At 50.2% G+C, this 18,535-nt stretch overlaps 1 protein-coding gene and 1 long non-coding RNA gene across 5 annotated transcripts in view; both read left to right on the top strand.

The window, feature by feature from the left end:
* PHF2 (PHD finger protein 2) overlaps positions 1 to 8,828 on the top strand; it is an 85,881-nt gene extending 77,053 nt beyond the window's left edge. The window contains exons 18-23 of one of the 4 annotated variants that reach the window (XR_010614226.1): positions 967 to 1,244; positions 2,948 to 3,043; positions 3,937 to 4,046; positions 5,226 to 5,487; positions 7,341 to 7,422; positions 7,907 to 7,995. Coding sequence is in view for 3 of the 4 variants with exons in the window: in XM_065686958.1 (XP_065543030.1) it covers positions 967 to 1,244; positions 2,948 to 3,043; positions 3,937 to 4,046; positions 5,226 to 5,487; positions 7,355 to 7,422; positions 7,907 to 7,963 (871 nt within the window). In the remaining variant the exon portion in view is untranslated. Of the gene's footprint in view, positions 1 to 966; positions 1,245 to 2,947; positions 3,044 to 3,936; positions 4,047 to 5,225; positions 5,488 to 7,340; positions 7,423 to 7,906 lie in introns of all 4 variants that reach the window. The other 3 variants (XM_065686958.1, XM_065686959.1, XM_065686960.1) reach the window with 3 other exon arrangements.
* A 1,886-nt stretch (positions 8,829 to 10,714) lies between these two features.
* On the top strand, positions 10,715 to 18,519 carry LOC136018234 (uncharacterized). The gene is made up of 3 exons (XR_010614310.1): positions 10,715 to 11,075; positions 15,334 to 15,538; positions 18,168 to 18,519. It is a non-coding gene; the product is annotated as an uncharacterized LOC136018234 (long non-coding RNA).
* The last annotated feature ends 16 nt before the right edge of the window (positions 18,520 to 18,535 follow it).

Here is an 18,535-nt window from a genome sequence, read left to right as displayed (position 1 = left end):
GAAATCTCGCCGGCCAACTTGGCAACAAAACTTATTTTTAAGGTGACCTAAAGTAAACTGCCTTCATTATAATACTAAAAAGCACACCCACAGATCAAGAAGACCCTTGCCCAAGTGAAGACCCTTCCTCTGCGCAAGCGTAGTAGCAGAAGAGAATGACACTGCAGATGTTATAATTGTATGTAAATCACTAACCAATCATTGTAACTGGGAGTGTACTACCTTGTGATTTTTGTGTATAAATGTAAGGATGAAATCAGCACTGGGTGTGCTTGATTTGTGGAAATTCCACCTAGCACCCAGCGCTGCAATAAAGAAGTGCCTGCTTCTTAATGCTACACTGGTGGTAAGGAGTTTTATTCTCCCAGCGTTCGGTGACAGGACAAGGAGCATTTGCCATAACTAAACCACAAGTTTTATCTCAACATGAAGAACTTCCTCCTGTTGAGTGTGGAAGAGCACTGAACAGGCTGCCCAGGGGGGTTGTGGAGTCTCCCTCGCTGGAGACATTCTAAACCCTCCTGGACATGTTCCTGTGTAACCTTCTCCTGGTGGCCCTGCCTTGAAGAGGGTTGTACCGAATGATCCAAAGAGGTCCCTTCCAACCATAAGGATTCCATGATTCTTTGTGATCCTATGAATGCTGGTTTGGGCTATGAAAAGCAACCTGGCCCCTGTCCTCGCCCCTGCTGATGCTGTCACCCACCAGCATCAGCAGCCCCCAGGGAGCTGCGCATTGCATGCCAGCTTCCTTACTTCTGGGGCAGCACCCTAAAACCTAATGGGCTGACTGGGATACTGCTGGTAGCATAAGAATCACTTGTGGTATGTCCAGCTGCTCAAAAGGCAGTAATCAGGAAACCTCTCCTAGCAGCACTGTGCAGGAAAAGGAGTAAGCTGTTTGAGAGGGGTTCCTTCGTTTCTGGAATCATTGATAGCTCTTGTGTTTCTCACTGTTCCCCACAGTCAGCCACCTGCCTCACCCAGCACGCAGGAAGCGATCCAGGGCATGCTATCCATGGCAAACCTCCAGTCCTCAGAGTCCTGCCTCCAGCCATCGTGGGGAACCAACCAAGCGAAGAATAACTCCATCTCCACACAGAACTCTAAAAAAACAGGTGGTGGCAACAACAAAAACACCGGCAAACGGTTACTGAAGAAAAGCACAAAGAACAACATCGACATAGAAGATTATGATGAGGACCAGGACCACTTAGATGCCTGTTTTAAAGATTCAGACTATGGTGAGTACAGATGAGCTCTAAGTGGGTGCCTGCGGCTGCATGTACATACCTGTGCATGTTTGCACATACACCCATGTTTCTCATGATGCGCTTGCTCACATTCTGTCCCATTGGAATCCACTGGGTGTTTTGGGAAGGAGTGCAAATAACAAGAGACCTGCATGGCAAAATTAAGCAAACACTGTAAAGACGGGTAGGCTGACCGCAGAGCCAGTGGTGACATGGCCATCCAGACAGACTGTATTTGGGGCATGTCACAGTCAGACAGTCTTAAGAAACATGGAAGCCCACTGAAACCACAGCAGTCAGCCAAGAAACAGGAAACTGTCCCAGAAATGTGTGTCAGAAATGACAGAAATGTCTTTGTCTACACAATGGCAATAAAATATCCAGCTAAGATGAGTGAGAAGTTGAATTTGTACTTGGAAAAGGGATCCAGTGGTGTTTTGAGTGCTGGCAGAGAATGCCAGCATCTGAAGCAGAAATGGGCACAAAGCCAGTTTGCACCAGTTACATCAGTTCTGCCATAATAATCTGGAGGGGTGTTTTTTGAGTATAAAGAAGTGAGGAAATGAAGGAAAGGAATAATGTGAAGACTGGTAGGGGCTGGAAAATCTGAAGTCCCAAAGAGGGCAAGAAGTTGGTAGAGGTTTATACTGGAGTCTGTGTGTCTGAGTCTCCCTGACAAGCAGGGCCACCAGAAATCATTTGTTACGATTGGAAAAGTGAAGTGTGTCTTTTCACATTATTAACAGAGACACCAAGGTGAGATGGAGATGTTGCAGAAGGCTGCCCAGCCATTTAGAGTGCCTTTGCATGCAGTGGCGGTGCTGGAAGGTGCTTTGGGAAAGGGCAGCTCCGTGAAGCTGTTGGGCAGGGCTGTGGTTTAGAGACCGACATCACAAGTGAACAAGGCTCTGCTCTACTGAGGGGTGGATTTGCTTCTTGTGTGCCTGTGCCGCCAGTGAATGGGGAGTCTTTGAGGGGAGCAGGCTTGGTTTCCAGAGGCTTTGTGCCACCTCTGATCATCAGGCTTCTGGTGTCAATGGCCAAATGCCACAGTAATGCCAAAATCACGAGTGAGGTGGCAAATGGCAGCTAGCAAGAAAATCAAACGTGTGTGGAAAAAAAAAGAAAAGAAAAGCAGATACTTCATAGTCCAGGTTGGGACAATGTTCAGAGAGATCAGTTGGAGTTTATCCCACAGGCCTGCAAAGGGTCCTTTGGCAGAATGGTTCACATTTACCTTTTGGATACTTGCACTGTGTCTTATTTGTCTCTGCTGCATGGTGCAGGAGTCACAGGAGTCAGGACGCTGTGTGCTGAATGAAGTGGTTGGCTGACATGCCTTCAGTACCAGTCTAGCTTGAGATAAGGGAACCTGTTCATGTATCTTCTAGCTCTGCTGCTGCTCCACAGACAAGAGAAAGAACTGATTTTTCCTATCTGAGAAGTTTCACTGTGTATCCTAAAAGTACCTGGTCACAGCTTAATGACAGCAGCTCCCAGGTGTAGTGTGTGCATTAGAGTAGAAAGTTCCCTGAGTGGTGCAGCTGTGTCACCACTCAGGGGTTATTTCTGGGGCCCTTGCTATTATAGCTGTGCTGCCTGTAGTTACTGCACCCACACAGAGCAAGTGGGCCTCGATGCAAGGGTAGAGCTGTTTCCTACACTGAAACTATTGCCTTTGTTTCCCACTGTAGTTTACCCTTCTCTTGAATCAGATGAAGATAATCCAGTTTTCAAATCCCGATCAAAGAAAAGGAAAAGTTCAGATGATGCCCCTTACAGTCCAACTGGTAAGTCTGTCCTGCCCTGACTCAGGCTAAGTTGTGTAGGTCCCTAATAAGTCAGCCATTTTTCAAGGAGTGTGGAAATTTTAAGACCACAACTAGCAATGTCTTTATCATGTGAAGGATTAATCCCTCCCAGCACAGTGGGAGGTGACAGCCTGCGCTGGGACTCATGCCAAGCAGTGTTAGCCTTCCTCTGTCAATCAGGTGGCAGGAAAAGTCATTCCTTGGTGGGTTGTTGGTTTATTTTTCTTCACACTCTTGGTGATGGAACAGTTGGTGGCCCCCTTAGCAGTGGTGTAGCCATGAAACCCCAGACAGCTGAATAGCCAGGGCTTTTAGGGGTTGGCTGTGTAAAGAATAATGAGAGAGAGTGTGGGAATAGTCCTCCATGTTCAGTCAAAGCTGGTGGTCTGGAGGGGTGGTTTTGTTGCAGCACATCAGGGTCAGTGACAGGCAAGGGGGTCCTTAGACCCCTTTGATGTGCCCACTAACAAGGAGGTCTCTGCAGCTTGCTGTGTGTGTGACAAGCAGCCCATGTCTCATCAGCTTGTGGCACGCATGTCCACCTGCAGCTTGTGGGGCAGTGAACACTTTCCATTTGGAAACGATGCTGGAGTCACTCATATCTGTAGCGTAGGCAGAAACCTCCATGGCTTTGGCTTCAGGTAGCTGCAGCTGCCAGTGAAGTTGCTCAGCTGTGTTTCATCCTTATTGGTAGCTTCTCCCCAGGCCACTGTGACTGGAGGCTGTTGGCACCTCCTGGCTTTGCACGCATCCTGGGGAAGGAAGGGCAGAGGCTGCTGGATCCCTGGCCCTCCCTGCACAGGAGGTGGGTTGGTATCAGTGCTCTCACAGACACCTTCTGCACATCTCACCTGCATCTGCTTTCCTTGTAGCACGCGTTGGCCCTTCGGTGCCTCGACAAGACAGACCGGTGCGAGAGGGCACAAGAGTTGCCTCCATTGAAACTGGACTCGCCGCTGCTGCAGCCAAGTTGTCACAGCAGGTGAGGCTGCTTCAGAAGTCATAGCTATCAGGAAACGAAAGCCCTCTCCCCAGCAGCAGCCGTGCCGTGCAGTGTCAGCCCTCCCCAGTGTTTACTCATAACAGTGACACAAGGCTCAGCAGTCTCAGGGATGTGATGAAAGTCCAACAATGTCACAACATGACAATGCTGCAGCTCAGAGTAGGCGATGTGTTGGAAGTGTAGAGAAGGATGAGCGAGCGTAGCCACCAGGCTAAGACAGAAGGAGGTTGCCTGAAAGAAGTGTGCATGAACAGCACATTGATGTGTATCTGGTGTGACTGGTGTGATTGCCTTGTCTGTGGAAATTGGCTGCTGAGAAGCATAAGGATTAACTTCCAAAGACTTGCTGAACTGTGGATAACTGTGGGTCAGTTTAGCAAAGATTGAGGCACTCTGAGTGTTGCTGAGTGTCTGGTCTCTGAAGAGATGCTAAGTTCCCAATGCACACAGGCCCCATAAATGAGGCAGGAAGGTGACCAGGTCTGCTGGAGCAAGGTTGGTGAGACACTTTGGCAAGCTGCTGGAGATGCAGGCTTTGGTGGCATTGGGCTTCTGTGGTGTGTACTGTTCAGTAGAGGAGCTCTTAAGAATGGCAGCAGGGTTTCATAAAGGAGTGGACTGAAAGTAGGCAAGGGAAACAACATGGTGGCAGAGCACTGTTCTCATGGTATGTATGTATAAGTGCAGTTACAGGTGGAAATAACATGTATGTCCTAGCAGGAAGCAGAGTCTGGGAATCAGTGGGATGTTTAATGTCCTCCGTGCTGTTATGAAAGTGTATGAAGATACCTGAAGATAGGAGGTGACAGTTTTTGTGGAACATCGAAAGATTGTCCATGCAAAACCCCACTGGTCTCCCACGGCAGGGTCGTTTTGGTCCTGGCTGGCTCCCGCTCACTGCAGTGTGTGCAGAGTTGACAAACAAGGATGCTCTGCACAAAGCACACACATAGGTCAAGAAAGACAATAAAGGCAAATGTTTGCCTGCAGCAGAGAGACCTGTGAGCGAGACGGTGTTGGAACAGCCCCTGAGCAGTTTGTACATGGCAAGCTTCATGGGTTTTCGTTGTATCAGGACCCTAAGCAACGCCGCCGGCCCTTGCTGTAGCTAAAGGTCTTCTGGGGATTAATCTGAGCTTCATGTTTGTCATTTTAAAGGAGGAACAAAAAGGCAAGAAGAAAAAAAATACCAAAAAGAAGCTGTCAACCAACAACGTGAACAAACCGGCTCAGGAAGGCAGCTCGCCAGAGCTGAAGCTGGAGTCACATGCCAGCAGCCTCACAGATCACGAGTACACCGCAGGGGCCAGCACCTTTGGGGTCGCCCAGCCTAACAGGGGATCGCAGCCGATGGCACCCGGTGTTTTCCTCACACAGAGGAGACCCTCATCATCCTCGCAGAACAATGCCTCCGCCAAAGGTACCAGGAAACGCCTGGAGTTATGGTGTAGGAATGGGGAAGGGTGAATTGGTCGTGTAATCCATGCCTTTTGCAGGGACCTCTCATGTTGTGTCTGCCATGGGTATGTACAAGTGCTTCAGTAGGTCAGATCTGGTCGGAGACAGGGCCCATGGCTTTGGCTGTCCTGGCATCGTGGGCCCAAACACGTGTTTGCTTCTGGGCTGTTTGTTGCAGGGTGCGAGGCATCCCGTGCTAGGAAATACTCCTGAGCATGCCCCGAGGCTCCTGAGGACACCTGCAGTGGTCACATCACAGTCCAGCCTGTCTGGCGAAGCTTGTCCAGGGGAAGATACATCCACGAAGGCTGTTCTGCTAGGGCTAGGTCAGGCTCTGCTGTGGTTGGGTGGTGGTTGTACACCAGTACCTGTGAGGACATCCTCCCAGCACGTGTAGAGCAGTGCACATCCGCAAACTTGTCTTGAGAGTTGCCACAAGGGAGCAGAGGAATATCAAACCCTGGGAGTAACACAGCTGCACAACCAAAGCCAAGAGAGAGGAAGAGGTCGCTGCTTGTCTGCTGTAGGGAGACTGTTATAAAGCTGAGGCTGTGCTGGAGTCTGGGCTAGGACCTCCTATTCTCTGCTTGAACTTTGCTCAGTGAGTGTGACAGAGACAGGTGTGGGACAGGCACTGTGTAGTGTGAAGATTAAGGGTGTGATTCTACTGGGAGAGTGCCTGATGTGAGCCAGGCGATGTGGCAGATGTTTCCTGTGTCCCACTCTGTTTGAGTGGGGCAAATTAGAAGTAGAGCACAGTGTCCTGACAAACAGTAGAACACCAGAGCAGCTGGAACAGGCCATACAGGACGTACATTGCCCATGGTAGGTGCTAGGGTCCTGCCAGGAGCTGGTAATACCTGTGGCTGTCTGCAGAACCAGAGTGGAATGAACGTATTTGCCTGGAATTATGTCTTTGTGGTGAAATGGTGACATTAGTCTAACAGGTCCAAGCCAGCGGAAGATGTCATGGGAAAAGGAGGGCTGAATGAAGCCAAATCCCAGTCTGGTTGGTGAGTCAGGGCATCGTGAAGGAAGCCTGATCACACCTTGCCCATGGCATAGCTCAGTCTTCAAAGGAGGGAAAGAGCCATGTGCCAAGAAAGCAAGTGGCTGACACTGCAGGGAGCAGAGCACTTTCAGAGCTTCCTGTGCAGAGTCTTGGGACAGCTGGGGGCACCAAGGGGACTTCAGGGCGTCTCTCTGCATGGAGCACAGGAGAGTCCCAAGTCTAGGATCACCCCAGATTAGGCATCACTAGGAGTGAAGGAACTATGGAAGGATATGGTGGGATGAAGCAGGAATTAGGGAGCTCTAAGGCCTCCTCAGGGAAGGTCTGTCAGTTTTAACAAGTGAGGCAAAAGGATGAGAAAAGAGGAAACTTCCTGTGGAAGGTGTCACCCACAGAGTCATGGTCTTCAAGGCTGGGGCCCTTAATGCAGATGGGAAAAGCAGAGAGAAGCTGAGTGCCTGCAGGTGTCGCACACAGGTGTGCCAATGGCAGCATAATGGGAAGAGAACAGGCTGTATGGGTTTGTGTGTGCCCAGCAGTCCTGCCTGTACTGGTGACCAGGAAAGTTTCTGGCCCTAAGGTGAGTGAGTGCAGAGGAGCTGCAGCAGCTGCCCAGGACCAGCAGACGGGGAGCACAGACCTCACTGAAGCACACAGCTCGTGAGCGAGGGTCTGGGCTCATGGTGGTGGTGTCCTCTTACGGCATGGGGACAGGAATGGGTGTATTGTAGTGCCTTGGTGCTAGCCTGAATCTGTAGGAAGTGTGTGTGTGCCCGTGCCTGTCTGTGTGTGTGTCTTTTCAGTGTCCTTCTGGCAGGGCTGGACATAGGTGATCTCGGTAGTGCTGGAGGAAGAAAGGGCAAGAAGAAATGTGGAGCTGCAATGGTACGTGGGTTAGTCCTGGTGCAGTGGCCAAGGGACCAGACATCCTCAGGGCAGTGCTTGGAGCAGGACTCACGGTGGCCCACGAGCTCAGCATTCCTGGGATACAGATTTCCCTTAGAGGTGCTCAGAGATCCCTGGGGGGTACTGTAATGGCCTGCTAGGTGTGAGGAGCTGAAGGTGCCCTTGTGTGTGTATGCAGCCCTGCAGAGTGGGACGGTGCTGGCATGGCTGGGCTCCGACCGGCAACCTGTGGGCAAACAGGTCACCTGTGCGCAGGGAGCTGGGCCGGGCGCCGGGCCGGGACAGGGCTCAGGGCCGCAGCCGGAAGGGACGAGCTGCGCCCCGACCCCGCGCAGGGGCACTCCGGCTCCAGGGCCGTGCCCCGCCGCGGTGCGCGGGCCGGGGGCGGAGGGACGGCGGCCCCGGGCAGGGCTGGCTGCGCGGCGGGGCGGGCCCTCACGCTGCTGCCCCGCTCTCCTTCCAGGGAAGCGCACGAAGAAGGGGATGGCCACGGCCAAGCAGCGGCTCGGCAAGATCCTGAAGATCCACCGGAACGGGAAGCTGCTGCTCTAGCGGCGGGGCCGCGGGCAGCCGCCGCCGGGCTCTCGGCCACCACCACCCCCCCGTTAACTTTCAGCGGTCGGACTGTACAGAACCCTGCTATAAATATTTTTTACTATAGGTGTCCTTTCTCAGAGCGCTGAGCCTGCCCAGCCGCGAAGTTAATCCCGACCCGACCCGACCCGACCCGGCCCGGCCCTCAGGCGGAGCCGCGGGGAGGCGCGAAGGCGCCGGGCCAGGCCGCCCCCTTTCCGCCCGGCGGGCGCAGCGGGCGGGGCCGCGGGCGGGCAGGGGCCGGGGTTGGGCCGAGGCCTCGGGCTGAGGCGCCGTGCTATGGCGGCCGGCTTGCTGAGGCGCCGTGCTGTAGCGGCCATTGTGCTGAGGCGTTGGGCGCGTTTCTCAGGCACTCCCCCCGTCGCCCTGTGTAGCTGCGCTTCCCGAGGCTCCTTTTCCTAGAATGTAGCTTGTACATAGCTTTTGGAATAACCGCCGCCGGTTTTTTACACGGGGAGAGTCCCTCCGGGGCGCCGCCCGCCGGTACCAGCTCTTTGCGTAACTTCTTGTACGAGGAGGGAGACGAAGTTATTTTACTAGCACCTTGTGGAGTGTTTCCGTGTTTTGTGACGATGTAATTTATTAATGTTTGTAGCTTTTTATATTTGTACATTTCTTATGGGCTTTGTTTATATACACACATTACCGGGGCGCGGCGCCCGCGGAGCCAGCGCCCCCCGCGGGAGGCGAGGCGAGGCCCGCGCCGGCTTTTTTTATTATGATTATTATTATTAGTATTATTATTTTTTCGCGACATGTACATTTCTAACAAAGTTTATCGTGGCTATCTATCTATGACGGTGTTTTATTTACCGATTCATTTCAAATGCTCTTGTATCGAGTTCACAAAATCTTCAAGTAAGCCTAGAGCAAAGTTTAAAAAAAAAGAGGAAAAAAGAAAAAAAGGGGGGAAAAAGCAAAGTAAACTATTTCAGGTTTTGTACACAACCGCCTGGGCCTGGCCTTTTTGTGGGGTGGGTGAGGGGCAGCGCGTGCCTGCGAGAGGAGCAGCGGGGTCCCTGCGGCGGGCAGGGTGGGCAGGCAGCGCCCACGGCAGCTCCTCTGCAGGAGCAGGCAGGTGGGCGGCTCTGCTGCCCCTTTGCGAGCACACCTCGGGGTGCTGAGCCCCGTCTGCCACGCAAAACATGTGCCAAGACCTCTGCTTGCTGCAGCGCCGCAGGAAACCCCGGCTGATTTGGCATGGCCTTCAATGTCCTGGCAGGACCCCATGGGCCACCCTGACGTGTCTGCCCACTGCTGAGCGCTGCTCTTACCATTCACCTCCCTTTCACAAGCACACACACGCATTTCCCTCTGCTTCCTTTCTCCACCTCGGAGGTCACCAGGTACTTCCCCTTTTTTTCACCCACTAACGCATCAGGTACCTCACCTTTCACTCATACCTACTTTGACCCATTTCTCCAGACTGACCCTCCTGTCCCTGGGGCTGTTCTCCAAATGCTTCTTGTAAATCACGAGAGAGACTGAACATGATACCCACAGATGGGTGCATCTGCTGCCGCTCCTGCAGGTCTCTTTCTCGTACAAGGCCATTCACGTCTCTCACACCTAGGCTGCTACCTGGCTCTTGGCCACACCATACTGGAAGGGGCATGAGCCAATTACGCCTGCACAGAGTTACCCATTACCCCTGCTGACAGCCCCAGCAGGCTCAAGGTTAGCCTGGTAGAGTCCTCTGCCTGGAGGTATGCGTGATGTGGCCTCAAACCTCAGTCATGTTGGTGGCAATGACACAGTGGAACAATACAGAACTTTTCACTGACCACATCTCTTCAAACAGGTTGCCTTTGGATGAAGCTTCACTGTCAGGAATTCTTTAAGGACCGAAGGTCAGGTTTGTTGTCAAAGGATTGCTGCCTTTTTGGGTGCCTCTGCCTCTGAAATATCCGCACTGGTTCCTAGATCTCTGATGCACTGCAGGCAAACACAAAGGCTACGTGTGTGCGGGAGGGGTGGTTGCCTTTTATTATGTGCAGTACGAGGCATTGCAGAACTCATCCCAGTTAAATGTCAGCTTTCAAAGCAGGCACCCTGTGGTGACACGTGGTCAGGGGATGAAGAATGTTCCTCAGGGGAATGGTCTGGCAGCCCATTTGGATTGAGGAGTCTGAAGGAATGCTGGGAAGTTACTTTAGGCCAAGGGTAAGCTTTTGGCTAAGGACAGCATGACAAGTGTACACAGGAGCCCAGGGAATGTTTCTGTGGGGAACAGGGTACCAGGCCCCAGGTGGACGTATCAGCACAGTACAGACAGTTTGATCCTCTCTGCTGTCCAGCACAGACCTTGGTCAGATGTTGGCCAGTAACTCCTTACAAAGTCCCAGGCCAAAATGGTAAAGCTTGGATAGGGTGAGCTGCAATCACATCTAGTTCCCACCCATGAGTTCCCTGCTAGACTGGGGAAACCACTGCAGGCAGGGATGTGTCCTGCCTGCATCCCACACCTTTGCTTTCCCGTTCCTGCCCTTGTGTTTCCACCAAGCATCTTGCACTGGCTCACTGACCTCGTAAGAAGCTCACCCAGATCCAAAAAATAAGGTGTTTCATTTTCCTGTTGGAAAGTTGGAAGGAGTTTTGGTTGTAAGCTCCGTGGAGAGTGGTCAGTGATCTGTTACGGATTCTTTCATGTACAAAGCCCAAAAGAGGTGACCTGTGATGTGTGTCATGGGGAAGGTTTGTGTCTGTGTTCTCTTGAAGTCACACTTCAAAGTAATTTGAGCATGATGGTCCCTCATGGATTGAGGGATTGAGCATTGATAGAGAAACTGCTGTGCCTGCAGCCCCTGGGGGTTTGGATTTTCTCACATTCTCATCCAGCATCCCTCAGTGCTCAGACTTCAGGAGATGAACAGACCCCACTAAGCATATGACACCTGTGGACACATGCCGACCTTGTTGATTTTCACGAGCACCAGACAAGACAGTTATGCTACTGCACCGCTCGCTTTGGTACCCTGCATCAGCACATCATCCCACAGACACCATCACTCTGATTGACCGGACATCTCTGGACGCTGGTGAGTTTTTGGGGTTGGTCTTGCAATGTCCTCGCAGAGACATTTTGGACCCGAGGCGGGGTGGCTGATGGTAATAGCAAACGTTCACCAGCTGGGGGAGTTCCCAGTTCAGAAACAGCCACAGCCCATAAAGTAGGACCTGTTGTAATAAAACGCCTAGCACGTCCCAAGGCTGGGTGACACCTACAGCCTTTGTTAACCGGGCTTATTGCAACGCAGCTCAGGATGCCCTGTGGCTCATTCCGGTGTACCAGCACTCCGCGGAGGCCGCTGCAGGGCTCTGTTTCAGCCTGTGCAGAAAACACCCTCACAAAAAAACAATGACAGAGTGTAGCTGCTGCAGTCCAGAGGAGACCATGCTCTTGGCAAACCAGCACGGAGCTGCAGCTCTCATCCTGTGACACAAGTACCCATTCAAGCAGCAGGGAGAACAGCAGAAGTGGCATGGAGGGACAGGAGGAGTGGCTGGCATGGGGCGATGCAGAGCAGGACCTGCCTGCCTTCATACGTGGGTTCAGCTGGGAGGATCCTGGCTTTTGCACAGTCCCTTTTTGACACCTTTAGAAAGTATGGGCAGGACAGCCCAGATGCTCCATCTTAACCAACAGCTCTGCCTGGCCTTGTTCACACACACAGAGGCTTTTCCAGCAACACAGGCTCAGGGCTGTCCATAGGCAATACAGCCCCGTGCATTGCTGCTGATGAACACTGGTCAACCTGTCCTTCCTGCTGGCCTAGGGTGCCTGAGACACCTCCAAACAGCAGGAAGATGGGCAGCTTTAAGTGGAGGACAGCATGGTTTCCAGTGCATGCAGTGTGGCCATCAGAAGTTTGAGCAGTGTCATTACACTTTCTGAAGCATATCTTACCTTTCCTTGCTCACAGCCAATAGCAGGGTTTGATGCAGATGCTGTTTCTTGGGTATTTCCATGGTTACATTGCAGAAGGGACTGCCTTGCTGGCCTCCTGGTTTGCTAGGGGCTTATTGCCATTTTATCCTGGTTTATCTTGGCTTTTTCGGACTTATTCTTAGGAAGAATACATAGGGGCTTGTTACAAGTCATTCCTCAGTCTGTGATTCTGTCCAATCTCTTGCCTATTTCCTGAATTGTTACTGCTTCTTTTGCCTCTATGGTTTTTGCCCTTCCTCTGTGCTCCCAGATAGTCTGTATCTTTCAGTCATATTCTTCTGCTCTACCTGGTGGGATGTGGAGCATAATCCTGGCATTCACTAGCATGGCTGGCAGAAGTATAAGAGTGTCTTTGTCTCTGAAGACGGGCTGCTGACCCTGTCCAGGCAACTCCTCCAGCCCTTCTTGGGCAAACTCTGGACGGCTCTGCAGGCCAAGTCCTTATCCTACACAATGTCATATAAAAACTAGAGAACAGAGCAGGAGATGGGGGTCAGCCCAACTTACTCTCTGGCTGACTTGATGTGTCCCATCAACATGGTAGCCTCATGCTGACAACAGAGACAAAGGATGGCTGGCACAGGTGATCTCTCTCCAGCTCCTCAGGAGAGCTCTGCAGCAGGGCTCAGAGCAAGCACAACTGAATACAGCCTGTACAACACAGTCAGCATGAGATAACCTTTAGCAGCCCCTGGACTCTACTAGCCCCCTCTGCGTGGCTGCTCTGCTTGGCCCCAAACCTTTGCTGTGCAGAGATCCTGCTGCCTTCCTTCTGTTTGCCCAGCTCCACACACAGCACGGGTACACTTCACATTCCCCACAGGTGTTTGAAAAGGCCACAGAGTGTTCCACATTTACTGCTGTTAAGCTGACTGAGGACATCTAACACCTATCAGTGTTACCTGTATGTCCTATCAGGGTATATCAGCATAATCAGAGCGTCCTGCATTGGGCACTTCCACTGACTCAGGTGAGATAATTGACAATTCCTTTTTTTGCTAGTGTGGAGCTCCCTGCAGGAGGGGCAGTGAGTACACCTTACGTTTTACTTTTACAGTGACTGGCAACATGAAATTCATTGATCTACTGCTCAGTATACAAAGGATCCCACTGCCAGTGAGGTGTTTTCTGTAAACATCTATGCAAAAGGCTGTTGTCTGCTCCTGGTAAATGATTATTAACAACATTTATAGAATCATAGAATAGTTAGGATTGGAAGGACCTGAAGATCATCCAGTTCCAGCCCCCTGCCGTGGGCAGGGACACCTCACACTAAACCATCTCACCCAAGGCTCTGTCCAGCCTGGCCTTGAACACCACCAGGGATGGAGCATTCACAACTTCCTTGGGCAGCCCATTCCAGTGCCTCACCACCCTTACAGTAAAGAACTTCCTCCTTATATCTAACCTAAACTTCCCCTGTTTAAGTTTTAACCTGTTACCCCTTGTCCTGTCACTACAGTCCCTAATGAAGAGTCCCTCCCCAGCATCCTTTAGGCCCCCTTCAGATACTGGAAGGCTGCTATGAGGGCTAAAGGGTTTCTACCGTCTTTAAACTGACAAGAATCATTCAGAACTGGACATTTGACACAGTCCTACATTAGTCTCACAGACCCTGCATTCATCTTTCATCTCTAGTGGGGGCAGGCGCTGCCTGCACTGCAGAGAGCGGGTTTGTTACTTACAGCAGTGGCCAGGTGCCATCCTGCACTGCAGATGCTGTTCTTTCCATTAACATCTGACATGGATTTGTAGTACCCACACTGCAGAATTCACAGCATTTGTGTAAACAGTTCTGAAGTTGTTCTCTGTATATCATGAGAGCAAGTCTGCTTCTCCTCTTCTCCTAAAAGTGTAATAATTATAATTAATTAGATTTCCTTCTGTTTCCAGTCTGCTGGGAAGACGCGCTTTGAGGCCCATTTTCAGGTCACTCTTCTGTCAAACTTCACATACCTCTTTCCCCCAGCTAACTGTATTTACTAAACATTTAGCTCCATGGCACACTTCTTGGAGAAAGGCACATAACAGCCTATGGCTGCCAGGCAGGGCTTGGCTCACTCCTCGGCTCACCATGTGGCACACAGGCAGGCATTTGCAGACCATGAGTCTTCCTCTCACCTTCAACTCTATCAAATTAATAATTAGCAGTCACTTAAGTGACAAGGAGACACATCTTAAAAGGCTTTGTGTTTACACTACTCCTTCATTAGCTGCTTAAAAAGCTTTCTTTGGAAGCCCAAGGAAAACACAATGCACCCTTTCTTCCTGAGGTCGCCAGGGCATCTTGAGTTCAGCTCCTCACACCAGCCTGAACACAAGCCGCATGCCTGTACCATAATGCTGTTCATCACTTCATTTTGGCCATTAGCTGGGAGAGGGCAGTGGGCACCACGGGCCAGACCCCTCCTGCGACCACAGCTCTTCTGCAGATGTTGCTTCATAGTCACACAAAACCTGCCATCACTTCGTAAAGACTGTTGTGCCACAGAGGTCTGTGAGCACCCCGCGGGTGTGCAGAGCTTGTTCATGGGTCGGTCAGGAAGGTTGTACAAAGTCTTGGTTTCTTCAACACAGCTGGAGGACTTCAGCATGAGGCCATTGGCGTAGACTCTCCCACACATCTTCGTTCTTGGTCCACTTTGCACTACAGAGAACACCTATCTCAGAGAGCATTTGTGTTGTGAAACAAATGGCCCTTTCCCAGAGCTGGACCCCTCTTTAATGTGGTGCTACTCACAGACCTACCGAGAAGTTCCAGACCCCAAAAATCCCTTTCCTCCCTCTCTTCGTTATCCTTTATCTTTCTTTTGTCACACCGTGATGTACCTCCAGCCCCAGGCAGATCAAAACTTCCCCTCACTTGCTGGTGGGTTGAACAAATAAGATGCTGCTGTGTGGGAACATCTGCAAGAGCTTCTCAAAGGAGAAGGTGCAGCTGTACACCTCATGGGACAGTGAAGCACTTCATGCAAGTGAGGTGCATCACTGTGGTAGACTGGATAAATAACATAAGCACAGCTTCTTGCTCAGCAGAGTCTCTAAAGGGTCCAGGCATTGCCATCGTGAATGCACAATAATAATTTAACTGGTTTCCCCATTATGTGCCGGTGGCTGTAACACAGTGGGATGATGTCATCCAGTGACACATGAGCGGAACACTCAAGAGGTCCTTAACACAGCAGTGAAAGAGCTGGTATATCAATGTCATGGGAGCTGTTAGATGGATTAAGTGCCTCTTTCTTGCTGTGCTCAGCCAGGGAGGGCTTTCTTTAAACTGCGCCTGATAAGCTTATAGGTAAACCACTCAACGCTTCATGGCATCATTTTTCTTACTGTACCTCTAGTTTACAAGCCTGAGATCTGTAATTACTTTGCTCTCTTGGGCAAACTGTATCCTGAGGAATTACAGATGGATTAAGAGACTGCTGCCTAACAATAACCTGTGGTGGAGACTACTAGACAATGCTGGATGAAGCTGCTCAGCTTTGACACACTGCTGTAACCATCTTATGTGGAAGTTCAGAGAACTCACTTCTGCCTGTCTTGCCAGTAAGTCACCTTTCTATTTCTCATTCCCGTCAATAGAGAACCTGAAAGATGATGCCATGACAAGGGGGAATGGGTTCAAACTTAAACAGGGGAGATTTAGGTTGGATATAAGGAAAAAGTTCTTCCCTGTGAGAGTGCTGAGGCGCTGGCACAGGGTGCCCAGAGAAGCTGTGGGTGCCCCATCCCTGGCAGTATTCAAGGCCAGGTTGGATGAGGCTTGGAGCAACCTGCTGTAGTGGGAAATGTCCCTGCCCATAGCAGGGGGTTGGGACTGAATGATCTAAAGGTCTTTTCCAACACAAACCATTCTATGAGTCTATGATGACTGACACAGTTTCATCCTGTAGCTGCTTAGGTGGTTATAATCTTGCTGATAATGACTGATATGATCCTATTGTTGCAGTGCCCAATGCGCCACGTCTGTCCCTACACCCATGTGTCACACAGATCTTTGCTGTGAAGGCTGGATGACCCACCAGCCTGCTTTATCTAGACTCCTTGTGCTTGCTGCCAGCAAAAACTTTCCTCCACTAGCCATTTTTTTGGCTTTCTGTGCTGTTCTCAGCAGTTCCAGCCACACAGCCACTTTATTTTATTGCTGTCATAAAACATATTTGGTGGGTTGGTTTGGAAAACAAACACCTCTGCAGAATATGGAATATCAGATGCCCCAGTCCAGAGGATGTAGAAAGGGAAGAAGGGGTGAATGTTTCCTAGCATCATTTATGTATAAATTTATTGGAGCAGCCCATAAAATAGGACATAGAACAAGTTATACAATAAAAAAATGCATTAATGCTGTACAGTTTACATGTCCCTTGCCCAAGGTAAAGACTGTAACAGCTCCTTTCAACATACTTTCTTAATTCAAGCTCACCAGCCTCGTTACTTTGCCTCAAAATGTGCAAACCTTTAACTTCTCCCAAGGGATAACTTGAAACTCGCTCTGAGAATGAGATTATTAATTAAAGAATCTCAGCGTATGCCCTGTCACTGTGTGGCCTCTAGGAAGCCAGACACGCTCCAACCCCAAAGTGCTCCCTTTGTGTGAGGCTTTTGTTCCCCACATTCCACCCGTTCTGCCCTGTCACAGCTGATAACAGCTCCCCAGCCCTCTGAAAGAAAACTGTCATAGCTAAGTGTACCTTGGCTGCTTACAGCTATTAAGGAGCTTGTTATCTTGAGCAGGTTTTACACAAATTGTTCCCTGTCCGGCATTTGGCATAAGCAGCGATGACAACTTTTCGACAGATGCTAGTGAGAAGAGAATAAAGATTTTGTGGCTCCAGCCCATCTGCAGGGATTAAACCTTCATCACATTAGGTGACTTTTCTGCTCCTGAGACAAAGGAAACTTTTCTTTTTCTCTAGCTACACTCCTCAGTTTCTCCAAGACACTGTTTTGCTGCCAGACACTTTCGTTGTAGCTTGTCTATCAGAGAGCCATTTGGAAACCACTATAAATTGACTTTTTGCCCCTCTTGACATGCAGCAGATTTAATCCATGAGGCTTATTAATGCTTTTCTAAATCTCCAGCTGCAGCCATAGAGTCATAGAATCAACCAGGTTGGAAAAGACCTTTAAGATCAAGTCCCACAGTTCCCCAGCATTGCCAAGGCCACCACTAACCCACGGCACTGAGGCCTCGTCTCCACGGTGTGTGAACGCTTGCAGGGCCGGTGCCTGCAGCCCTGCCCTGGGCAGCCTGTTCCAATGCCTGAGCACCCTCTGGGGCAGGAATTGTTCCTCAGCTCCATCTAAACCTGCCCTGGTGCAGCTTGAGGACGTTTCTTCTTGTCCCATCCCTGGTTCCTTGGGAGCAGATACCAGCAGAGACCACCAACCTGTCAGGCAGTTGTAGAGAGCAATAAAGTCCCCCTGAGCCTTCTCTTCTCCAGACTGAACTGCCCCAGGTCCCTCAGCCGTTCCTCATAATCTTCTACCTCATCCAGGGCTGTTTCAGGAAGGTGTTAGTTCCTGCTCAGGCCATCAGCTTCTAGCACTGTCCAAAGCCTGTACTAGCTGCAGATGTCCAAGAAGAAAGTAATTTGTTCCAAGAAGAAAGTGCTTTGTAATGTAGGACCTGAAGAGTCCCAGCTTTTCATAAGCTTCTTCTGAGCTATTTGTAATGTGGAAAAAACAAGTGTAAATCGCTCAGGATGTTGTGATTCTCCATTTTCTTCATAATCATAGAATCATAGAATAGTTAAGGTTGGAAAGGACCTTAAGATCATCTAGTTCCAACCCCCCTGCCATGGGCAGGGACACCTCCCACTAAACCATAATGTCACAAAGATGATTTGAGGAACAGAAAGAAACATTGACTATAATGAAAAAGAGGAAAATATTAATACTAGAGTTTGTCCAATGCTTAAAACTGAATAGGAAATGAAATACATCCAAACAAAGCAATTAACTTTGATCAAGAAACTCTGCTCTTTGTTGTCAGCATGTTTTAGCTGGATACAGCAGCACATGGAGAGGAAGGAACATCAGATGGGGCCTGTTTACATGGTGGCTTATCTCATGAGTGTGACTCAGTCCTCATGTCCAATGGCTTCCTCCCTCCTATTGCAGATGTATTTCCACTGAGCTCCTGGTTATCACTTTGCACATTTATTCCTTCCAGAGCCCTGCTGAGTATGTTTCTGGTAGACTAACAATGTGGTTAGCTGGATTCCTACAAATCTCAACTGCTGGATAACACAGACCTTCAGGCAGTAGGATCCTGTGTTGTTACTGCCAGAGCATATCTCCTGATGGTGCTGCACTGGATGAACACTCACCCTTCGTAGCAGTAGCAGCACTCACAGCATGATGAATTCTCCTTCTGACCGATTACTGTGCACTTTCAAAATGTACTTCCAGTGAGTAAAAGCCATGGAAGTGTCCTCTTGATGCAGCCTGACCATCCTTCACACTCTAGAGCTGTTCTGTCTCTGCATTTAGTGTTCTGATAAAAGAGACCCTTGTCATCTTTCTTTAGATGAAAAGGAG

Source organism: Lathamus discolor, chromosome 7 (genome assembly GCF_037157495.1).
Source record: "Lathamus discolor isolate bLatDis1 chromosome 7, bLatDis1.hap1, whole genome shotgun sequence".
Lineage (NCBI taxonomy): Eukaryota > Metazoa > Chordata > Aves > Psittaciformes > Psittacidae > Lathamus > Lathamus discolor.
The sequence above is the reverse complement of the archived record's forward strand: the minus strand, read 5'-3'. Positions and strand labels throughout refer to the sequence as shown.